Below are 20023 nucleotides of genomic sequence, written 5' to 3' on the forward strand. Positions count from 1 at the left end.
CTGGTGACCGCTGCCCTATACTGCAGCAGTCCTTCATCAGTATAGGGACTGACGTACAGTCTGCTAATCAGTCACAACCTACTTGTTCCACAAAGGTCCTTATAAGGACTGGTAAGATCTAAGGTGCTACAGTACATAGGGTTGAGTGAGGTACAGTCTGCTATTCCGTAAGGACTGGTATAGGTCCACAATACATAGGGTTGAGGTGCACTACTGCTGACTGCTGCCCTATACTGCAGAAGTCCTTCATCAGTATAGGGACTGACGTACAGTCTGCTAATCAGTCACAACCTACTTGTTCCACAAAGGTCCTTATAAGGACTGGTAAGATCTAGGGTGCTACAGTACATAGGGTTGAGTGAGGTACAGTCTGCTATTCCGTAAGGACTGGTATAGGTCCACAATACATAGGGTTGAGGTGCACTACTGCTGACCGCTGCCCTATACTGCAGCAGTCCTTTATCAGTATAGAGACTGAGAGTTTTGTCACAGGGTCATTTAAAAAATGACAGGCAGAGGAAGAGGCAGGCCCTTCTGCAGGGGTGGTAGGGGTAGGACAGGAGCAACAGGCTTGAGCCAAAGTGGGAAGTTGCAGAAGGTGCGTTCAATTCATTTAAAGGACGCACCAGACTTGGTTGAGTGGCTCACTCAGCCTTACTCTTCTGCACCCTCCTCATCCTCTCGATCTGCACCCTCTTCTTCACTCTCTGCTATGTGCACCCCCAAAGACACTACCACCAACACCACCACCACATACCTTCTGCTTCAGTCACAGGAATTATTTTCCGATCCATATCAAGACATTTCTGATGCGCAGCCACTCTTGGTATTGGATCAGGAAGAGGAGGTAGCAACAACCAGCATTCAGCAGTCTGACGACAGTACCCAGATCAGCCCAAGGAGGAGGTTGGTCCCCGGTGTTGCTGCCTACTCCGAGATCTCTACTTATAGCGGTGGGGAAGGTGATGTTGATGATGACGTGTCTAGTGATGTCACGTGGGTGCCCACAAGAGAGGAAGAGGAGGGGAGTTCAGAGGGAGATATGGACCAGCAGATAGGTAGGAGAAGCAGGAATAACTTACATTGCACAGGAGGGACAAAGCAGACTGCAAATGTATCAGGAGCGAGTCATTGACCATGTAAGGTCACATCTGGCGCTCCCAGGACACCGGCACATGGCTCCGCAGTGTGGGCTTTTTTTAACGTGTCCGCTGCTGACAATAGCGTTGCCATCTGCAATCTTTGCAGTCAACGCATTAGTCGCGGTAAGCCCAACACTCCCCTAGGGACGACCGCCTTAAGAAGGCACATGAGCAGCCATCACCGAGCCCAGTGGGAGCAACGGAACACACAAAGCCACACTCCAGGCTCTCACCGTCCAGCCTCATATTCTACTTCTCCTTCTCCTCTCTCCTCACAATTGTCCTCCACTCCACCTTCCATCACGCCAAGCTCCCCTTTTTCTGCAAAAAGGCAGGCTTCCGTGAGCCTAATGTTCGAGCGTAAAAAAATGATGACGCCGGATAACCCTCTTGCCCAACTGTTGATGGCTGGCTTGTCAGAACTTATAGCCCGCCAACTACTGCCATATAAACTGGTGGACTCGGAGGCCTTTCGCAAATTTGTGGCCATTGGAACACCACAATGGAAGGTCCCAGGAAGGAAGTATTTCTCACAGAAGGGCATCCCAGAGCTATATGGCCATGTTCAGCGGCAAGTGAATGTATCTCTGGCACACAGTGTCGGTGCCAAGATACATCTGACCACAGTCACGTGGTCTAGCAAACACGGGCATGGAAGGTATATCACTTTTACTGCCCACTGGGTGAACCTTCTGACGGCCGTCAAGCATGTAACCCGTGGCACCCGTGTAGATTTGGTTTTACCACCACGGATTGCATGCAGGCCTGGCCCTTCTTCTCCTCCTCCTCCTCCTACTCCATCCTCCTCCCTCTCCTCCTCGGCTGACTCCTCCTTTCCCACTGCTAGCGTCTCTTCCGCTGCGCCGCCCAAGCTCCCCAGAACCTATTCGACATGCCAGATGAGACGTTGCCATGCCGTGCTGCGTCTGCTTTAAACCTTTCGGGGATCCCTGTTGTTGTGCGTGGATGGGGAGAGGAGAATGAAGAGGACGACATTATCCTGGATGATGAGCAGGAGCCAGGCCACCACACCGCTTCCAGTTTAGTGCAAATGGGGGCCTTCATGCTCCACTTTTTTAATAGGGACCCCCGTATAAAAAGCATAAGGGTCAAGGACCAGTACTAGGTGGCAACGTACTTAGACCCCCGGTACAAACACAAAATGGCGGAAATGTTACCGCCGTCACAGAGGGCTGGCAGAATGGAGCACTTCCAGGCCTTGCTTCGAGAAATGCTGCATTCTGCTTTTGCGTGCGCTGGCAGAGGACCAATTTGCACTCCCAGAGAAGGAGTTGTGGGTACCAATCCAACAGCGCCTGCAAGAAGAGGCCGGTTTGAAGATGTGTTGGTGACTTCGGATATGAGGTCATTCTTTCAGTCGACCCATCGACAGGTGTCATCCGGATCCAGCATCAGGGAACACCTAGACCGTCAGGTGTCCGACTACATCGGGTTAACGGCCGATGTGGACGCTCTGAGGAGTGATGAAACCCTGGACTACTGGGTGGGCAGGCTTGACCTCTGGCCAGAGCTTGCCCAATTTGCAATCAAACTGTTGGCTTGCCCCTCATCCAGTGTCCTGTCCGAAAGGACGTTCAGCGCAGCAGGGGGGATCGTGACCGATAAGCGTACTCGCCTAGCTCACGACAGTGTTAACTACCTCACATTTCTAAAAACGAATGAGGCATGGATCTCGGAGGAATTCAACACATGTGACCAGTAGACCATGTATATGTCTATAAACATTTTTTTTAATCGAGCACACAGACCTTCTTTCTTCATTTGGCTCACTTCCTTGTCCAAAAAAAGCACACCGTACTATATGCCCGTACCCTCCTCTTTGAAGAGGTTGAGCGGTGTCATATTTCTACTGGGGCTGCTTATTATGAGGGGCTCCCACCATCCCTGTGCTGTGCTGAATTCCTCCTGGGGCTGCTTATTATGAGGGGCTGCCACCATCCCTGTGCTGTGCTGACTTCCTCCTGGGGCTGTACCTCTGCTGTGCATATTATGAGGGGCTCCCACCATCCCTGTGCTATGCTCATTATGAGGGGCTCCCACCATCCCTGTGCTGTGCTGACATCCTCCTGGGGCTGTACCTCTGCTGTGCATATTATGAGGGGCTCCCACCATCCCTGTGCTATTCTCATTATTAGTCGGCTCTCACCATCCCTGTGCTGTGCTGACTTCCTCCTGGGGCTGCTTATTATGAGGGGCTCCCACCATCCCTGTGCTATGCTCATTATGAAGGTCTCTCACCATCCCTGTGCTGTGCTGACTTCCTCCTGGGGCTGCTTATTATGAGGGGCTCCCACCATGCCTGTGCTGTGCTGACTTCCTCCTAGGGCTGTACCTCTGCTGTGGATATTATGAGGGGCTCCCACCATCCCTGTGCTATGCTCATTATGAGGGGCTCCCACCATCCCTGTGCTATGCTCATTATGAGGGGCTCCCACCATCCCTGTGCTATGCTCATTATGAGGGGCTCCCACCATCCCTGTGCTATGCTGATTTCCTCTTGGGGCTGCTTACGGTGCAGGCGTCAGTGCTGTATATCACGGTGCTGGTGTCAGTGCTGTATATCACGGTGCTGGTGTGAGTGCTTTATGTCACGCTGCTGATGTCAGTGCTCTCTATCACGGTGCTGCTGTCAGTGCTGTATGTCACGGTGCTGGTGTTAGTGCTTTATGTCACGCTGCTGATGTCAGTGCTCTCTATCACGGTGCTGGTGTCAGATCACTCTATCACGGTGCAGGTGTCATTGCTGTATGTCACGCTGCTGATGTCAGTGCTCACTATCACGGTGCTGCTGTCCGTGCTGTATATCACGGTGCTGGTGTTAGTGCTTTATGTCACGCTGCTGATGTCAGTGCTCTCTAGCACAGTGCTGGTGTCAGATGACTCTATCACGGTGCAGGTGTCATTGCTCTATGTCATGCTGCTGATGTCAGTGCTCTCTATCACGGTGCTGCTGTCAGTGCTGTATATCACGGTGCTGGTGTTAGTGCTTTATGTCACGCTGCTGATGTCAGTGCTCTCAATCACGGTGATGTTGTCAGATCACTCTATCATGGTGCAGGTGTCATTGCTGTATGTCACGCTGCTGATGTCAGTGCTCTCCATCACGGTGCTGTTGTCAGATGACTCTATCCCGGTGCAGGTGTCATTGCTGTATGTCATGCTGCTGGTGATCATCTCCTGCACCCTCTTCTTTGCCTACCCTGACCTTCCCTCTCCTCCATTGCCTTCATGCGCTCCACAGTCCTGAATTGTCACAACAATTTCACATATAAAAAAAGAATGCTTGTAGTTGTCGATCCCAGATTCACCTCATGTATGTCATTGGCCATGTGGTGGGACTATGTTTGCACAGCTATTAATTATTTTGTGGCTGCAAATTTGACCTGTAGGTTTGCAAAGTTCGCCTCCCATTGAAGTCAATGGAGCCCGCCGCGAACATTACGGTTCGCGAACGATCGGCCGCGTTCGCGGTCCGCGTTCGCGAAACGTTCCGTCGGAAGTTCGTCCATCACTAATAATGATCCCCAGAGCCTGGGGGGAGATGCCTGTAGAGAACTTGAGGTCCTGAAGGCTTCTCCCTGTCGCCAAGTAGCGCAACTTGGCAATGAGCCTCTGCTCCGGAGTGATGGCTTGCCGCATGCAGGTATCCTGCCTGGTGATATAAGGGGTCAGCAAAGCCAGCAGACGGTGAAAAACGGGGTCCGTCATCCTGAGAAAAATCCAGAAATGATCAGGATTATTCTCGCGGATCTCACGGAGCAAAGGCATGTGGGAGAACTGGTGATGCTGGCGCAACCAATTCTTGGTCCACAAACGCCTCCCCTCCCTGTTCATGGACCGGCTTGTGTCAAAGTCAAAGTAAGAACCCCAACACGAAGCCCCTGCACAGCACAAACTGTACGATGAGTACGTAGACGAAACATGTTTGGAAAACGGTCGGCTGGTCAGAACGGACACCAGAAAGCACCGATAAACAGCAAGGCCTGAAAGGATGACCTGAATAGCAGAAGCAAGCAGCCAATAAAAAATGCCTTTCAAAGCGTACTATAACAAGATATAGTCCACAATGAGAAGCAAATACTTAATGACTGCACGCACTGATTATCAGATACGCAAAGACAAGCACAAACTGAAGAGCGGTAGTGATCTGAATCACTAATCTGAAAAGCGAGAATCGTCTCTCACCAAACTTCTACTAAAACACGAGATCAGCAGAAGGAGCCCAAAGGCTGCCGGACGTGGTGCTGAACATCCCTTTTCTAGTCCTGCCGTACACGGCTTACGTCTCAGCGTTCTTAGCAACTGCTAAATCAGACAACTTGGCCCGACCGTGTGTATGCAACAGTTTCGGACACAATCCGTCGGACTAAATCCGACGGACAAAATCTGACGGATTTGGTTGGCAAAATCTCCGACCGTGTGTACGTGGGCTAATAGTTGTGAGGGAACAGGATCCAGGGGACAATTGGTTAGGTGGGCATTTGAGAAAAGATTGGAAACCTCTTTATTAGTAGCCAGGTCAAAAGAGGAAAGTTGTCAGGAAAGGCACGCCAATAATCAAGATGGTGGCCACAGACCTTCCCCTGTACTGCATGTCCCACTGAGAAGGGCTGCACGGGCACCTTTGCGTGCCCCTATGTTCACGCGCATGCACGCTAATGCCGCACGGAATGCCAACGTGTGTGCGCACAAACCCTGTGATGGTTCTTGGCACTACACAGGCTATTTAAACTGATTCTTTCCCCTAGATCAGTGCTGTTTGATTAACAACGTTCTCTGTGATTCCTGATAACCGTTTGCCTGTACCTGTTCCAGTTGACCTACCCAGCTTGTCACTAACTGTTCCTGTTATCTGCCTGTACCCAATCTTGGCTTGCCTTGACTACATTCCTGCCTGCTCCTTCTGCTACTTTTCTGCTAGCCTGTTGCCGAACCTGCCTGCACCTGACTCTGCTCCTGTATCATGTCTGTTCTGGACTTGTTTACCTGTGCCTCCAGGCTACCTGCCTGCACCTGCCTGAACTCCAGTCTCCAGCCTGACAGCTGTTTCTGGTTCTATCCCAGCTCCACCATCAGTTCCAGTCCAGCTCCTCTGCTAGCAACTCTGCCAGGCACTCGTGCCCGTGCCTCCTGTTTACTCTACCAGGGGCCTCGAGTCAGAGGTGTAAGAGATATAAATATAAATATAGCACTCGCAACCACAATAGGTGAATAAACAACAATATGTAATAAACAAAGCAAAGCCCAAACAAAAATGTGAAAAAGTGACTCAAGGTGCTCCAATTCCGAAAGGGAAACAGTGCAAAAATGCTTCAGAAGTATTCAGGTGTATAACACCCCCTCATGTGTCCCCACTCCCCCGCTTTGTAATGGTATCCAGGGATGATGGATATGGTGTCAAATCCAGAATTCCTTAATGAAGTTTATCAGCAGACCAGACAGGTACCCAAAAGTAAAGAAAGAATGTAACTGATAGTGAAGTAGCATTAAAAAAGGTTTTATTGTACAAGGGGTGGGTACTTACAAAAAGTACGATCAAACAAGCCTCAAACATGGAGCTATGAGTGTAAAAACGCCATTCCTGGCGTGCGTTCCACGGGACCGGAAGTGAAGTCAGTGATACCAATGTTTCACCCTCCCACAGGGCGTCACCAATGACCTAATTTCTGGTGAACTGGGCCAACTTTAAATAGAGGGTGGAGGAGAAACACCCCTAAATAGAACCAATCAAATATGGAATTGGCATTTTTTTATTATTTTTTACATTTTTATTATTTTTCATTTAAATTTTTATTTATTTTTGCTTTCATTTTTTTTTTTTTTACTTATTTATTTTAATTTTTTCATACACATTTTTTGTCATTGAGTTCCACTGAGTTCCACACCATATCCATCATCCCTGGACACCATTACAAAGCCTAAAGTGACCCACCAGACTGAAAAGCTGGGGGACGTCGCAATCTGGTGAGTGGGGACACATGAGGGGGTGTTATACACCTGAATACTTCTAAAGCATTTTTGCACTGTTTTCTCTTCGGATTGGAGCATTGGAGGATTTGAGAGGATTTGAGGATTTGACACCATACCCATCATGCCTGGACACCATTACAAAGCCTAAAGTGACCCACCAGACTGAAAAGCTGGGGGACGGCGCAATCTGGTGAGTGGGGACACATGAGGATGTGTTATACACCTGAATACTTCTGAAGCATTTTCCCTTCGGATTGGAGCACCTTGAGCCACTTTTTCACATTTTTGTTTGGATTTTGCTTTATTACATATTGTTGTTTATTCACCCATTGTGGTTGCGAGCGCTATATTTATATGTTTTTCAAGTGATCAGCACTTTGTGTATAGCAGCTGCTTCTTTCTTTCTTTATATTTCTTTATTTGTTTACTTTAGTTTTATATACATCATTAGCGCGAGTTGATATATTTAGCATATATTTTTCAAATTTTTTTCTCATCAATTGAGTGCACTCAGCAGCTATGGATATATGCAATTTTGTCACCAGTAGAGTTATTAATGCTGATGAATTTTTCTCATGCACTAATGTCAGCTCAGATCTTAACCATGATTTCAAGGTTCTAAAAAATGCTTTGGATACGCAAATTAGGACCTGGTGGGATGTGTTCACTTTGACTAAATATGTTAAAGATGGCATTACCCCCAGGAGACTAAGATGGGACATAGCTCCCAATGACGGTACGATTGGCAAAGAATTCGAGGATGGGTGGTTCTCTTTTTTCAATCATACTGAAAAGAAACTATTGGAAGATTAGCACCGTTTGAAAGGTCAGCAGAATTTGAAGAGAAAATGAAACATCTACAGGACTTTGTTGGCAAAGTTGACAAAGAAACCCAAAAGAAAAAAATTAAAAGATATGTGAGAGATACTAATGATTTTAAAGCTAACAAGGTCTATAAATGACAGAATACCATATTGACTGAAGAGGTCACACCTTTGACCTCTATGGACGATAGTGACACCGTCCCTTTAACATCTTATACCTCTCACAATGGGCCAATTACAACAGGGTAATAGGAATGCTAGATCCCTGGTTGATCAACATTCTTATGGAGTTCCCATTTATAATCATTATGAACCCCTACAACAGGAAGAATATAATGCTTCCGATGCTTATAATCAGCAGGATTATGGCAATAATCGAGGTTGGAACAGCCCAAGTTGGGCCCCGCCTCAATCCAGAGGTGGTCCTCCTTTGAGAGCACAGAGAGGACACCCTGGTGCTAACTATAGGGGTGATTTTCAAAAAAGAGGGTTTGGTGGGCCCCCAGGGAGGGGGAGGGGATCCACACACCCTAGAAGGAGGGGGAGAGGTCAATATCCTCAGGGGAACGGAGGAGGAGAGTGGAAATCTTGGTATCCCATGGCACCCCCCAAACCATATGGGGGAGAACCAAGTATGGCACACGGAGAGACTGCAGAGGAGGAAAAAGAAAGAGAGAAACCTAATGCAGGGTATTTTCAGTTTAAGTGATGCCACTTTTACTTTGGCTGATTTCAAAGTTTTAGTGTTGGGTCTTAAATTTCCCCGATAAGGATCTTAATAAGTTTGATACTTTTATAGACTTCCAGAAATGTAATGGAAAGTAAATATTAAGAAACATTTTAGTAGAATCACACCCCATATAGGACAGGAATCAGCGTTTTATAGCCACACCAATTTGAGGAATAGTTCGGTGTTTAAGCCTAGAAATCCCAATAGCCATTTTTTACAGGTCTTCAGATCTCTGGTCCAACAGGACTTAGAGGGTCTGTCGATCAAACCTAGTAGACGGAAAACAGATATTGACAGGGATATTAAATCCCAGTGCAGACAAGGGGGGGGGGGTTGTCTTGTTATCCTCAATAAATCTGACTATCTAGCAGAACTTGACAAATTCAAAGTTACTGTAAGCTGAGACGTCTGGTCAAAAACGCCAACGATGAAGGTATCATCACTAAAAAAGAGGCTAGATACCTGGTGCCCGATGCCCGGGTACCAGTTATCTACAAATTACCTACAATTCATAAGAATCCAACCAAACCACGTGGCAGACCAATTGTGAGTGGGGTGGACTCTCTGTTTGCCAGAATTGGTGAATATTTGGATAATTTCCTACAGCGCTGGCACAGAGTAGTCCCACCGATCTTAAGGATACTAGGAATCTTATGGAACTATTACAGCATGTAGAGGTTGATGAGGGGCATATATTGGCCAGTATTGATGTTAATTCTTTGTACACTAACATTCAGCAGAAACATGCTGTGGAAGCTGAGGTATAGGCTTTGAACAACACTAAAATGAAAAAGAAACAAAAGGATTTTCTTGTTCATGCCTTGGACTTGGCTATGAGTCATAACTTTTTCTGACATGATAAACAGAACTTTAGGCAGAAAAAAGGAGTAGCCATGGGGGTAAAGTGCGCCCCTTCAGTGGCTAATTTGTTCATGAGTCACTGGGAAAAAGATGCCATTTTCAGTGGTATTATACCTCAGTTTTATAAGCGTTACATTGACGATATCATTATTATTTGGGCAGGATCAAATGAGTATTTTTTACAGTTTTTGTCAAAAATTGGTGAGAATAGATATGGAATTTCCTTCTCAGAAGTTTCTGACAATCACAGTATTAATTTCTTCGATCTAGTAGTCTTTAAAAACAACCATTAACTGTCCACTAAAACCTATTTTAAAGAAGTGGACAGAAATTGTTATATCCCTTTGGTGAGTTGTCACCATCCTCGATGGCTCAGTACGATCCCCAAGAGTCAATTCTTGAGGGTTAGGCGCAATTGCGCTAGCATCAAGGATTTTGATATACAAGCTAAAGTTTTGGTTGACAGATTCCTGAAAATGGGTTACACCCCACGTGAATTGAACAAGACTTTATCTACAGTAAGAAGTTTGAATCGAGACAATCTGACTTATTTATTTAAAAATTTTCATACATATTTTTTGTAACATTGAAATGTTTTGATTATTGTTTAAAGGGGATTTTTATGTCATTGAGTTCCACTGATTCACCAGAATTGACGTCAAACGATTCCTTGGAAGCATGTGTTTGATTTAATCAAACCCAAAAGTCACTTTTTCACATTTTTGTTTGGACTTGGCTTTGTTTATTACATGTTGTTGTTTATTCACCCATTGTGGTTGCAAGCCCTATATTTATATTTATATGTTTTTCAAGTGATCAGCACTTTGTGTATAGCAGCTGCTTCTTTCTTTATTTATATTTCTTTATTTGTTTACTTTAGTTTTATATACACCATTCACACTGGGGCGTTTTTCATGCGTTTTTCATGCGCTTTAGCGTTAAAAAAAGTGCCTGAAAGAAGCTGCAACTGCAATCCCAATGTAAAAGCCTGAGTGCTTTCACACCGAGGCGCTGCGCTGGCAGGGCGTCAAAAAAAGTCCTGCAAGCAGCTTCTTTGCAGCGCTTTTGGAGCGGTGAATACAACGCTCCTAAAGCACCCCTTCCCATTGAAATCAATGGGAAGCACCTGTAAAACGCCTGAAAAACGCTATTGGCAGCAGCGTTTTGTGGGCGATTTTAACCCTTTATTTGGCCACTAGCAGGAGTTAAAAGCGCCCCAATAAAGCTCGAAAAACGCTGGTAAAGCGCTGCTAGTTTAAGCGGCGCTTTACGAGCGTTTTTCGGGCACTGACATTGTGAAAGGGCTCTTAAAGCACTTGGGCTTTCACATTGGGACTGCAGATGAGGCTTCTTTCAAGTGCTTTACAGGCGCTTTTTTTTAACGCTAAATTGCCTGAAAAACACCTGAAAAATGCCCCAGTGTGAAAGGGGTCTTAGCGCGAGTTGATATATTTAGCATATATTTTTCATTGAGTTGTAAGAGAGTCCTCCCTCTGCATATCAGACTCTATCACCAGGTACGTGACAAAAGTATTGAATGTGTTGTTAGACAAGGTATATTAAGTGGGGAAGATATCTGTACAGTGGAGAAGTCCCCACAAATTGCACGTCTTGTTTTTGAAGTGTTTGACAATCTCTTAGACAATGAGTGGAGGTGGTGGGGGGAGAACGTAAAGAGTTAAAGGTAGAGAAAATCGGGTGAGGACTGGATGACAAGATATTAATAAGAGTTAGAAAGTAGGTTAGTTTGGCAGTATAGAGGCAGGAATTGTATTTTAGGGGGGCAGATTTTTATGGGTGGAAGTCTTGTAGGAATTTAGTTGTCTAAGTGCACAGCTATGTCTCCTGAGGTTTCTCATGTCATCAGTTTGCCAAGATTGTAACGGTCAGAGACCGATTCTGTTTGTAGTTAGAGGAGCAAGTACCTCCAGTGAGGTTAAGAGTGAACTGCTGTAGACAGAGTTGGCCAGGTTAGGACAGGACGGGGTGAATTTTTGTCATAGAGGTGGTCAGTAGCAGTATACAGAAGTGAAGGGTTAAAGTGACGAAGATTCTTACAATCCTCAGGGAAACAGATGAATACAGTGGGTTTTAAAAGAGGAGAGAGAGGGAGAGAGACTGACAAGCCTGTTCACACCAGATGCTGTTCTGGCAGCTATTTCCAGTGCAACCCCAATGCATATAGACAAGACAAAATGCCTTGCTTTCTATGGTGTCAGTTCACAACACAACATTGCTGTGGTGTGTGTGCTGAAAAATCTTATAGCATGCAATACTTTTTGTCAACACAGTGGGTTGCAATGTGAACCACAACATTGTAATGCCAGCCCAGTGAATAGAACCCTGTTGAAATGTCACACATGATTTATTTCAATAATGTTCTGTGAAAAAAGCAAATTGTGCAATGTGCTGAGATGGGTGCATCAGTACTGTGTCTGACAGAGCACACCAGCAGCTGTGCATTCAGCATAGCTGAATCATAAGTCGGTTTCCATAAGCTTAGAAACACCTGCTGTACATTTACATTAGAGGGCTTACAGACTGCCCAGATTCTGCTTTCTATAGAAAATAGCTGGGATTTTAGTGCATCCGTCTTGAAATTTGAAGATTAATTTCTCCACCGTGCCTATAGCTACAGAGGCAAATGAGGGAATGCTTTAAAATGCTTTTACTGCTTGTTCTGAATATGTAAATATTTTATTGTCTGTAGTTTGGGCACAGGTCACATTAAGTACCTGGAAAAAAACTAAGAAATATACAAAGTGAAAGAAATATATATTAGCAGTATTCACATATCTGGGAAGATGGTAGTGTTAGATGCACTAGCAAATCTAGATTGACTTGACAAATTAAAGTCAAACTCCTGTTAACACTTTTTAAGCAGTTACAGAAACAGTTTTTATTCCTTTTTGGGATAAAGATAAAAGATGACCATTGTAAGCACCCCTGTCATTTTTAAATGGTTTGTCTCAATCCTCTAACTGCCACTTTTGCTGGACAGCTGGGTCTGTTAAAGAACATTGAAAAATAACAGACTGTTTCATCAGGTGAAATTGTTGGAATAAAAGCCAAAACAAACAAAAAAACAAATGTGGTTACCACATTTAAGAGTTGGCAAGCTGTAATATAATTGAAAAAATACATATTTGTTTTAATGCCACTGTAAACATAATTAAGCATTTGAACTGGGTTGCTGCTAAGAATATATTATTACTAACAAATGAAAATAGCCTACATTTGGCTCATAGTCACTGGTTGTGCATTTCTTCCTTAAAAACATACACAAGTATGGGTTGTATGCACGAATAGTCAGATTAATGCTTATTGAAAGAGGTTATCTTAATTGGATTTTCCAGTTTTGAAAGAGATTTGATATAGCTTTTATTAGCTATAATTCCTACTTAAATTTTATTACATGAAATTATGAGATTATACAAATAAATGCATAAAAAAATCTATAATTTGCATCTCCTACCTCTGCAAAATACTTGATTACGTATTTCCACCTGATGTATGGGGTTCTGCACAAGAAAAGAATAACAGTGAACTTTGCATGTTTCTACTACACTTTAGCCAAAGCATTGCAGCACTCATATTATATCACTGGGTACCTAGAGGGCTGTATTGGAAATAATATTTTTATGGAGCTCTGACAACTAAAGCCCTAAAACTAAAACACCCACTGTAGGTGCTAACATTTACTATTAGGGAACTTACCTGTCCAGGGATCCGTGGTGTCCTCACCCAAGTTGATTCTTGAATTCTTAAGCCCCTCCCACTGTTAGCTCAAATTTTACAGCAGCCACAGTTCGCCACAGGGCTGCTGTTAGAAATCACGGGGTCCCATACAGCCTACCTGACAGGGCCCTTCTAGCCGAAAGTGACTGAGGGCCTAGATTTATCATTCCCTTTCTCTGCAGCCTCAGCAGCACAGATGAATGGATAGGAAACACTCTGAGGCTTCCTGCTCATTCACAAACTGAAAACACAGTTTACTATGCTTCAGTGATGAAGGGACACAGGCGTGATTGGTACCCATCACTCACTGTGTTCATTCGGGAAAGAAGTGGCCAATAAATCACATATTTACCGGCCACTTCCCCTGCTCTCTGACCTGAAACATCCCCATATATGGCCGCAGCAGCTGCCAGCAGGAGAGGAATGAAGGGAAGCTGGAAGTGCTGCAGGGAGAAAGGAGGAAGAAAGAGGAGAAGGAACTGACAGCACTGCAGGGGGAGGCAGAAGAAAAAATCAGTGCCTGCAATAAGACAGCGCAGCCAGACCCCCTGCTCAGCAGGTGTCTGGCCCCCCTTTTAAACTGACTGTACTGTCTTATCAGCAGCCCTGATTTGCCATATTGCTGAGCATATTTCCTGCTCATTCTCTGCATGTCCAAGGTTGACACCCCCCCTTAGGGAAAAAAATAAACATCTACAGCTGTGCACATAGATGACAGCAGCAGTGTGGGGGTAAAATATTACATACAGAATGTACTATAGTTAAAGAGGTAGTAAAGTCTTTTTTACTTGTACCTACAGGTATGCCTATTATAAGGCTTACTTTTAGCTACAGTGAATATCTCCTAAACTTGCACTGTTTAGGAGATAATCAAACTGCATGCAGCCGGTAACTTCATACCTTCCCTTCAGAGCTCCGTGCTGCGGGAGTGACGTCATCACGGCTCAGCCAATCAGACGACCTGAGCACTAAAACTTTGATAGCACGCCACTGGAGGGCTTCACTCTAAGGTAAGCATTTCATAATGTACTTGTATGTGGTGCATACTAGCACATTATGCCATTGTCTTGCAGGGTTTTTTTTTTTTTTAAAGGTGTGGTTTACTACCACTTTAACCACTACAGCCCCGGACCAATAAACACCTTAAGGACCAGAGGTCTTTTTACAATTTCGCACTGCGCTGTTTTAACTGGTAATTGCGCGGTCATGCAATATTGCACCCAAACAAAATTTGCGTCCTTTTCTTCCCACAAATAGAGCTTTCTTTAGATGGTATTTGATTGCCTCTGCGATTTTTATTTTTTGCGATATAAATGGAAAAAGAGCGAAAATTTTGAAAAAAAATGATATTTTCTTCTTTTTGTTATAAGAAAAATCGAATAAACTAAATTTTGGTCATACATTGAGGGCAAAATTTATTCAGCCACATGTCTTTAGTAAAAAAAATGTCAATAAGCGTATATTTTTTGGTTTGCGCAAAAGTTATAGCGTCTACAAACTAGAGTACATTTTCTGGAATTTACACAGCTTTTAATTTATGACTGCCTATCTCATTTCTTGGGGTGCTAAAATGGCAGGGCAGTACAACCCCCCCCCCAAATGACCCCATTTTGGAAAGTAGACACCCCAAGGAAATTGCTGATGGGTATGTTGAGCCCATTGAATATTAATTTTTTTTGTCCTAAGGGATTGAATAATGACAAAAAAAAACTAAATTTACAAAAAGTTGTCACTAAATAATATATTGCTCACACATGCCATAGTTATATGTGGAATTGCACCCCAAAATATATTCTGCTACTTCTCCCGAGTACGGGGATACCACATGTGTGGGACTTTTTGGGAGTCTAGTCGCGCACGGCACCCCGAAAACCAATCACCACCTTCAGGATTTCTAAGGGTGCAAATTTTTGATTTCACTCCTCACTACCTATCACAGTTTTGAAGGCCATAAAATGCCAAAATAGCACAAAACCCCCCCAAATGACCCCATTTTGGAAAGTAGACTATTTGCTGAGGGCCATGTTGAGACCATTGAATATTTTTTTTTTTGTCCCAAGGGATTGAATAATGACAAAAAAATAAAATTACAAAAAGTTGTCACTAAATGATATATTGCTCACACATGCCATAGTTATATGTGGAATTGCACCCCAAAATACATTTTGCTGCTTCTCTTGAGTACGGGGATACCACATGTGTGGGACTTTTTGGGAGCCTAGCTGCATACCGGGCCCCGAAAACCAATCACCGCCTTCAGGATTTCTAAGGGTGCAAATTTTTGATTTCACTCCTCACTACCTATCACAGTTTCGAAGGCTATAAAATGCCAAAATAGCACAAAACCCCCACAAATGACCCCATTTTGGAAAGTAGACACCCCAAGCTATTTACTGAGAGGCATGTTGAGTCCATGGAATATTTTATATTTTGCCACAAGTTGTGGGAATAGTACAAACTTTTTTTTTTGCTCAAAGTTGTCACTAAATGATATATTGCTCACACATGCTATGGGAATATGTGAAATGACACCCCAAAATACATTCTGCTGCTTCTCCTGAGTACAGGGATACCACATGTGTGGGACTTTTTGGGAGCCTAGCCGCGTACGGGACCCCGAAATCCAAGCACCGCCTTCAGGATTTCTAAGGGCATTAATTTTTTTATTTCACTCCTCACTACCTATCACAGTTATGAAGGCCATAAAATGCCAAGATGGCACAAAACCCCCCCAAATGACCCCATTTTGGAAAGTAGACACCCCAAGCTATTTGCTGAGGGGCATGTTGAGACCATTGAATATTTTTTTTTTTGTTCCAAGGGATTGAATAATGACAAAAAATAAAAATATTTATTTTTTTTACAAAAAGTTGTCACTAAATTATATATTGCTCACACATGCCATGTGAAATGACACCCCAAAATACATTTTGCTGCTTCTCCTGAGTACAGGGATACCACATGTGTGGGACTTTTTGGGAGCCTAGCTGCGTACGGGGCCCCAAAATCCAATCGCCACCTTCTGGATTTCTAAGGGCGCAAATTTTTTATTTTACTCCTCACTACCTATTACAGTTTCGAAGGCCATAAAATGCCAAAATAGCACAAAACCCCCCCAAATTACCCCATTTTGGAAAGTAGACACCCCAAGCTATTTACTGAGAGTCATGTTGTCTGAACGAAAAAAAAGAGATTGATCGGTGGGTATGCCCACCATTAGAATACCTCCCTTCATCCACCCACTTCTAATGATGGACATACATGCACCATTTATATATGCCGAAGCATGGGGGCATCCTCCCGCAAAAAAGTTATGCCGCGTACATACGTTCAAACTTTTCCATGGGCAAGCCCTCCGTCGGAATTTTGACCGTATGTACGCGGCATTAGGAGCAAAATCGCTCCTCCACCCCTTATGCCCCCATGCTTCGGCATATATGCTCTTTTTTAACTGTGGTGGTGAAATCACCTCCTACAGCACTGGAGTCGCAGCTTTATGTATCGTGGGAGCAAACGCTGTTGCTGTCAAGATAAATAAATCCACGCTGCAGCTGAATGGCGTACCTGAAAACATGAAAAATGGTTAACAATAACACAGTAAACAGTAAAGTATAAAAAATTTGAGAGAAGAGAGAGAGAGAGAGAGAGAGAGAGAGAGAGAACAATAAAACGACAACTATTTTTGGTTTTTATATTTTATATTTTTTTTGGTTTTTTTATTTTACTTTTTTTTTTTTTTATACACTTTTTTTTGAACTGTAAACTGTAACAACTGTAACGGTTCGGGTCTCTCAAAATGCAATGGCATCTTGGGAGACTCTGTGTTAGTGTGCCTAACCTGTGAAATGCTGTACCCTACGCTAATACTTCACTAGTGTGTGGTAGCGTTCAAAACACTCACCAAGGCAAAGACCAGGATTGCCAGGACAGCGTGGACAATAACAACGGGTGTCACGCCTAAATCCGCGCTTGGTACAGACACAACATCTTTTTTGGGGGGCTCGTTGGGTAGGGGTACTCGTGAGGACATAAGAATAATGCCTCTCATGCAGCCGGCTTACTGCATTTGGTTGGGAATGGTGAGGTGCAGAACCGTCTGGATACAGAAGCTCTGTGACAACCTCTCTTTGGAAGAAAAGAAAGGTTAAAGTCCCGCCTGAAGTTTTGTATAGCACAAAAGCATTCAGCAAAGCCAATTGAAATAAGTAAGCAGACACTTTTTTGTACCAGCATCTGGCCTTACAGGAAGCTAGATACGGCGCCAACAACTGGTCATTGAGGTCCACCCCTCCCATATTTTTGTTATATTCGTGGACACAGAGGGGTTTCTCCACAATACCAGTCGCCGTAGAAATTTGGACCGTCGTGTCTGCATGAAGGGAGGTAAGAACGAAAACATTCTTATTATCCCTCCACTTCATAGCGAGCAAATTATTACACCGATAGCAGGCTCTCTCCCCCAGCCTAAGACGGGAATCTACAAGCCGCTGGGGAAAGCCCCGGCGATTAGGTCGCACGGTGCCACATGCTCCAATCTGATTATCAAACAAGTGACTAAACAGTGGCACGCTGGTGTAATAATTGTCCACGTACAAGTGGTACCCCTTTCCGAATAAGGGTGACACCAATTTCCACACTATCTTGCCAGCGCTTCCTATGTAGTCAGGGCAGTTCTCCGGCTCTAGGTAACTATCTTTACCCTCATAAACCATAAAGTTCCATGCATAGCCTGTGGCCCTGTCACAGCACTTATAGAGCTTGACCCCGTATCTGGTACGCTTGTTGGGAATGTACTGTTTGAATGACAAGCGACCAGTAAACTTAACCAGGGACTCATCAACGCAGACAACTTTTTGGGGAGTAAACAAGTCTGCAAAACGTTGGTTGAAGTGGTTTATGAGGGGCCGAATTTTGTAGAGCCGATCGTATTCAGGGTCTCCACGTGGACGACAAAGTTAATTGTCACTGAAGTGCATGAACCGCAAGATCTGCTCGTATCGTTTCCTGGACATGGAGTTAGAGAACACGGGCATGTGGTCAGTCGAATGCGTGGACCAATAAGCCCGCAACGTCATGAATTTATGTGTGCCCATGTTGAGGGAAAGGCCCAGAAAGGTCTTAAATTCGGAAACCGTAACTGGTTTCCAATCTCTGGCAAGAGACGGCAACTGGGGATTAGCGGCGATGTGTTGACCAGCATATAAATTGGTTTGGTCCACAATAGATCTATAGAGATCTTCCGTGAAATACAGAGAATAAAAATCGAGTGGCGTAAAATCATCTGTATCCACCTGAATACCGGGTTGGGCAGTGAATGGGGGAAGTACTGGTGCTGCAGAAGTGGTGGGCACCCAATCAGGATTGACGAATTCTGCAGGAAGGGCACTATGGGAACGACGGGCCTGTCTTCGTCTTCTTGGTGGCAGCGGGACACTACTTGTGCTTGCCACCTCGCCAGCTTGAACTGCACTTATGGGACTCGCCACGTCACCACATGATACTGCAGTGCTGGATGTACGTCCAGGGTGTACTAGGCCGCTGGTGCTTGCCAGTTCACCAAAAGGATGAGCGGCGCTAGTACTGGCTCTATACTCTATACGAGGGACTTGCGGTTCCTGCACCTCAACAACATCAGAAGATCGGGGTCGGGTACGCCTGACGTTAGCAGGGACCTCTTCTTCGTCGTCAGAGCTATCTGACATGGAGGCGCTGTCCTCTACAGGTTCGTATTCTGAGCCTGAATCTGACAGATCAGTGTCTTCCTCTTCACTATCTGTCATGCTCAGAAACGTGTAGGCCTCTTCACTAGTGTACCTTCGCTTTGCCATTTTGGGCTCTAAATTTAGGGGTACAGTAGTGAGACTCACAGGTAAAAAAGCACCTAGCCTGTCAGCGACTGTATAAAACGCTACAAAAAAAACTATTAGCGATCGCAGGGATCAGGCCTGACTCTGCGAACGCTGCAGTTATGTGTGTTGTGTTTTGTAAGTGACAGTGATCGATCGATACTGCACTTGGGTGGGCTGGGCTGGGCAGAGGGGCAAAATGCAGGTGCTAGCAGGTATCTGGATTGATCCTGCTAACAATGCGTTTTTTTAGAACCCTAAATTGCTGGGCACGCTAGTATAGATCTGATCAGATCAGATATTGATCTGTTCGGATACTATACCACTAAGGGAGGTGTATGCTTTGCGCGTGGGTGTTAGCGGTACTGGCACTAACCTAGCACTGCCTGGGGCGATGCAGACCCTTTCTGACCCTAAAACCAAATTTATATCACCCGCCGGGTGATCAGGGGGTTAAACCTTTATTAGGTAATAAATGGCGGGTGCCCTGATGCTATAAAAAGCGAACTACCTAACCAGCGTCACCCATAACACTTATACGGTGATCACTGGTGAAAGGGTTAACTAAGGCCAATCAGGGGGTTAAAACCTTTATTGGGTATTTATATGGGGGTACCTGAAGCTTTATAAAAACCTGACGGGGAACCTAAATAACTAAATAACTAACTGGCTAACCAGCGTCACCAGTGACACTTATGCAGCGATCGCTGGTGAAAGGGTTAACTCTAGGGGCAATCAAGGGGTTAAAAGCTTTATTAGGTTATATATCGGGGTACCTAACGCTATAAAAACCTGGCGTTGAACCTAAAAAAAAACTAGCTTCCTAGCGGGACCAGTGACACTAATGCAGCGATCAGAAAAACGATCGCTTAGTGACACTGGTAAAAGGGG

The 20023-nt window shown here is 44.7% G+C and overlaps 1 protein-coding gene across 1 annotated transcript in view; it reads right to left on the minus strand.

The window, feature by feature from the left end:
* Positions 1-20023, minus strand: part of LOC143983792 (sterol O-acyltransferase 2-like) — a 287433-nt gene that overhangs the window by 93808 nt on the left and 173602 nt on the right. The window contains exon 9 of the mRNA XM_077483879.1: positions 13024-13069. Coding sequence (XP_077340005.1) covers positions 13024-13069 — 46 coding nt within the window. The remainder of the gene's footprint in view (positions 1-13023; positions 13070-20023) is intronic.

The sequence above is a fragment of the Lithobates pipiens genome, unplaced genomic scaffold, assembly GCF_037356315.1.
Source record: "Lithobates pipiens isolate NorthernLeopardFrog02 unplaced genomic scaffold, aLitPip1_a1.2 Scaffold_16, whole genome shotgun sequence".
Lineage (NCBI taxonomy): Eukaryota > Metazoa > Chordata > Amphibia > Anura > Ranidae > Lithobates > Lithobates pipiens.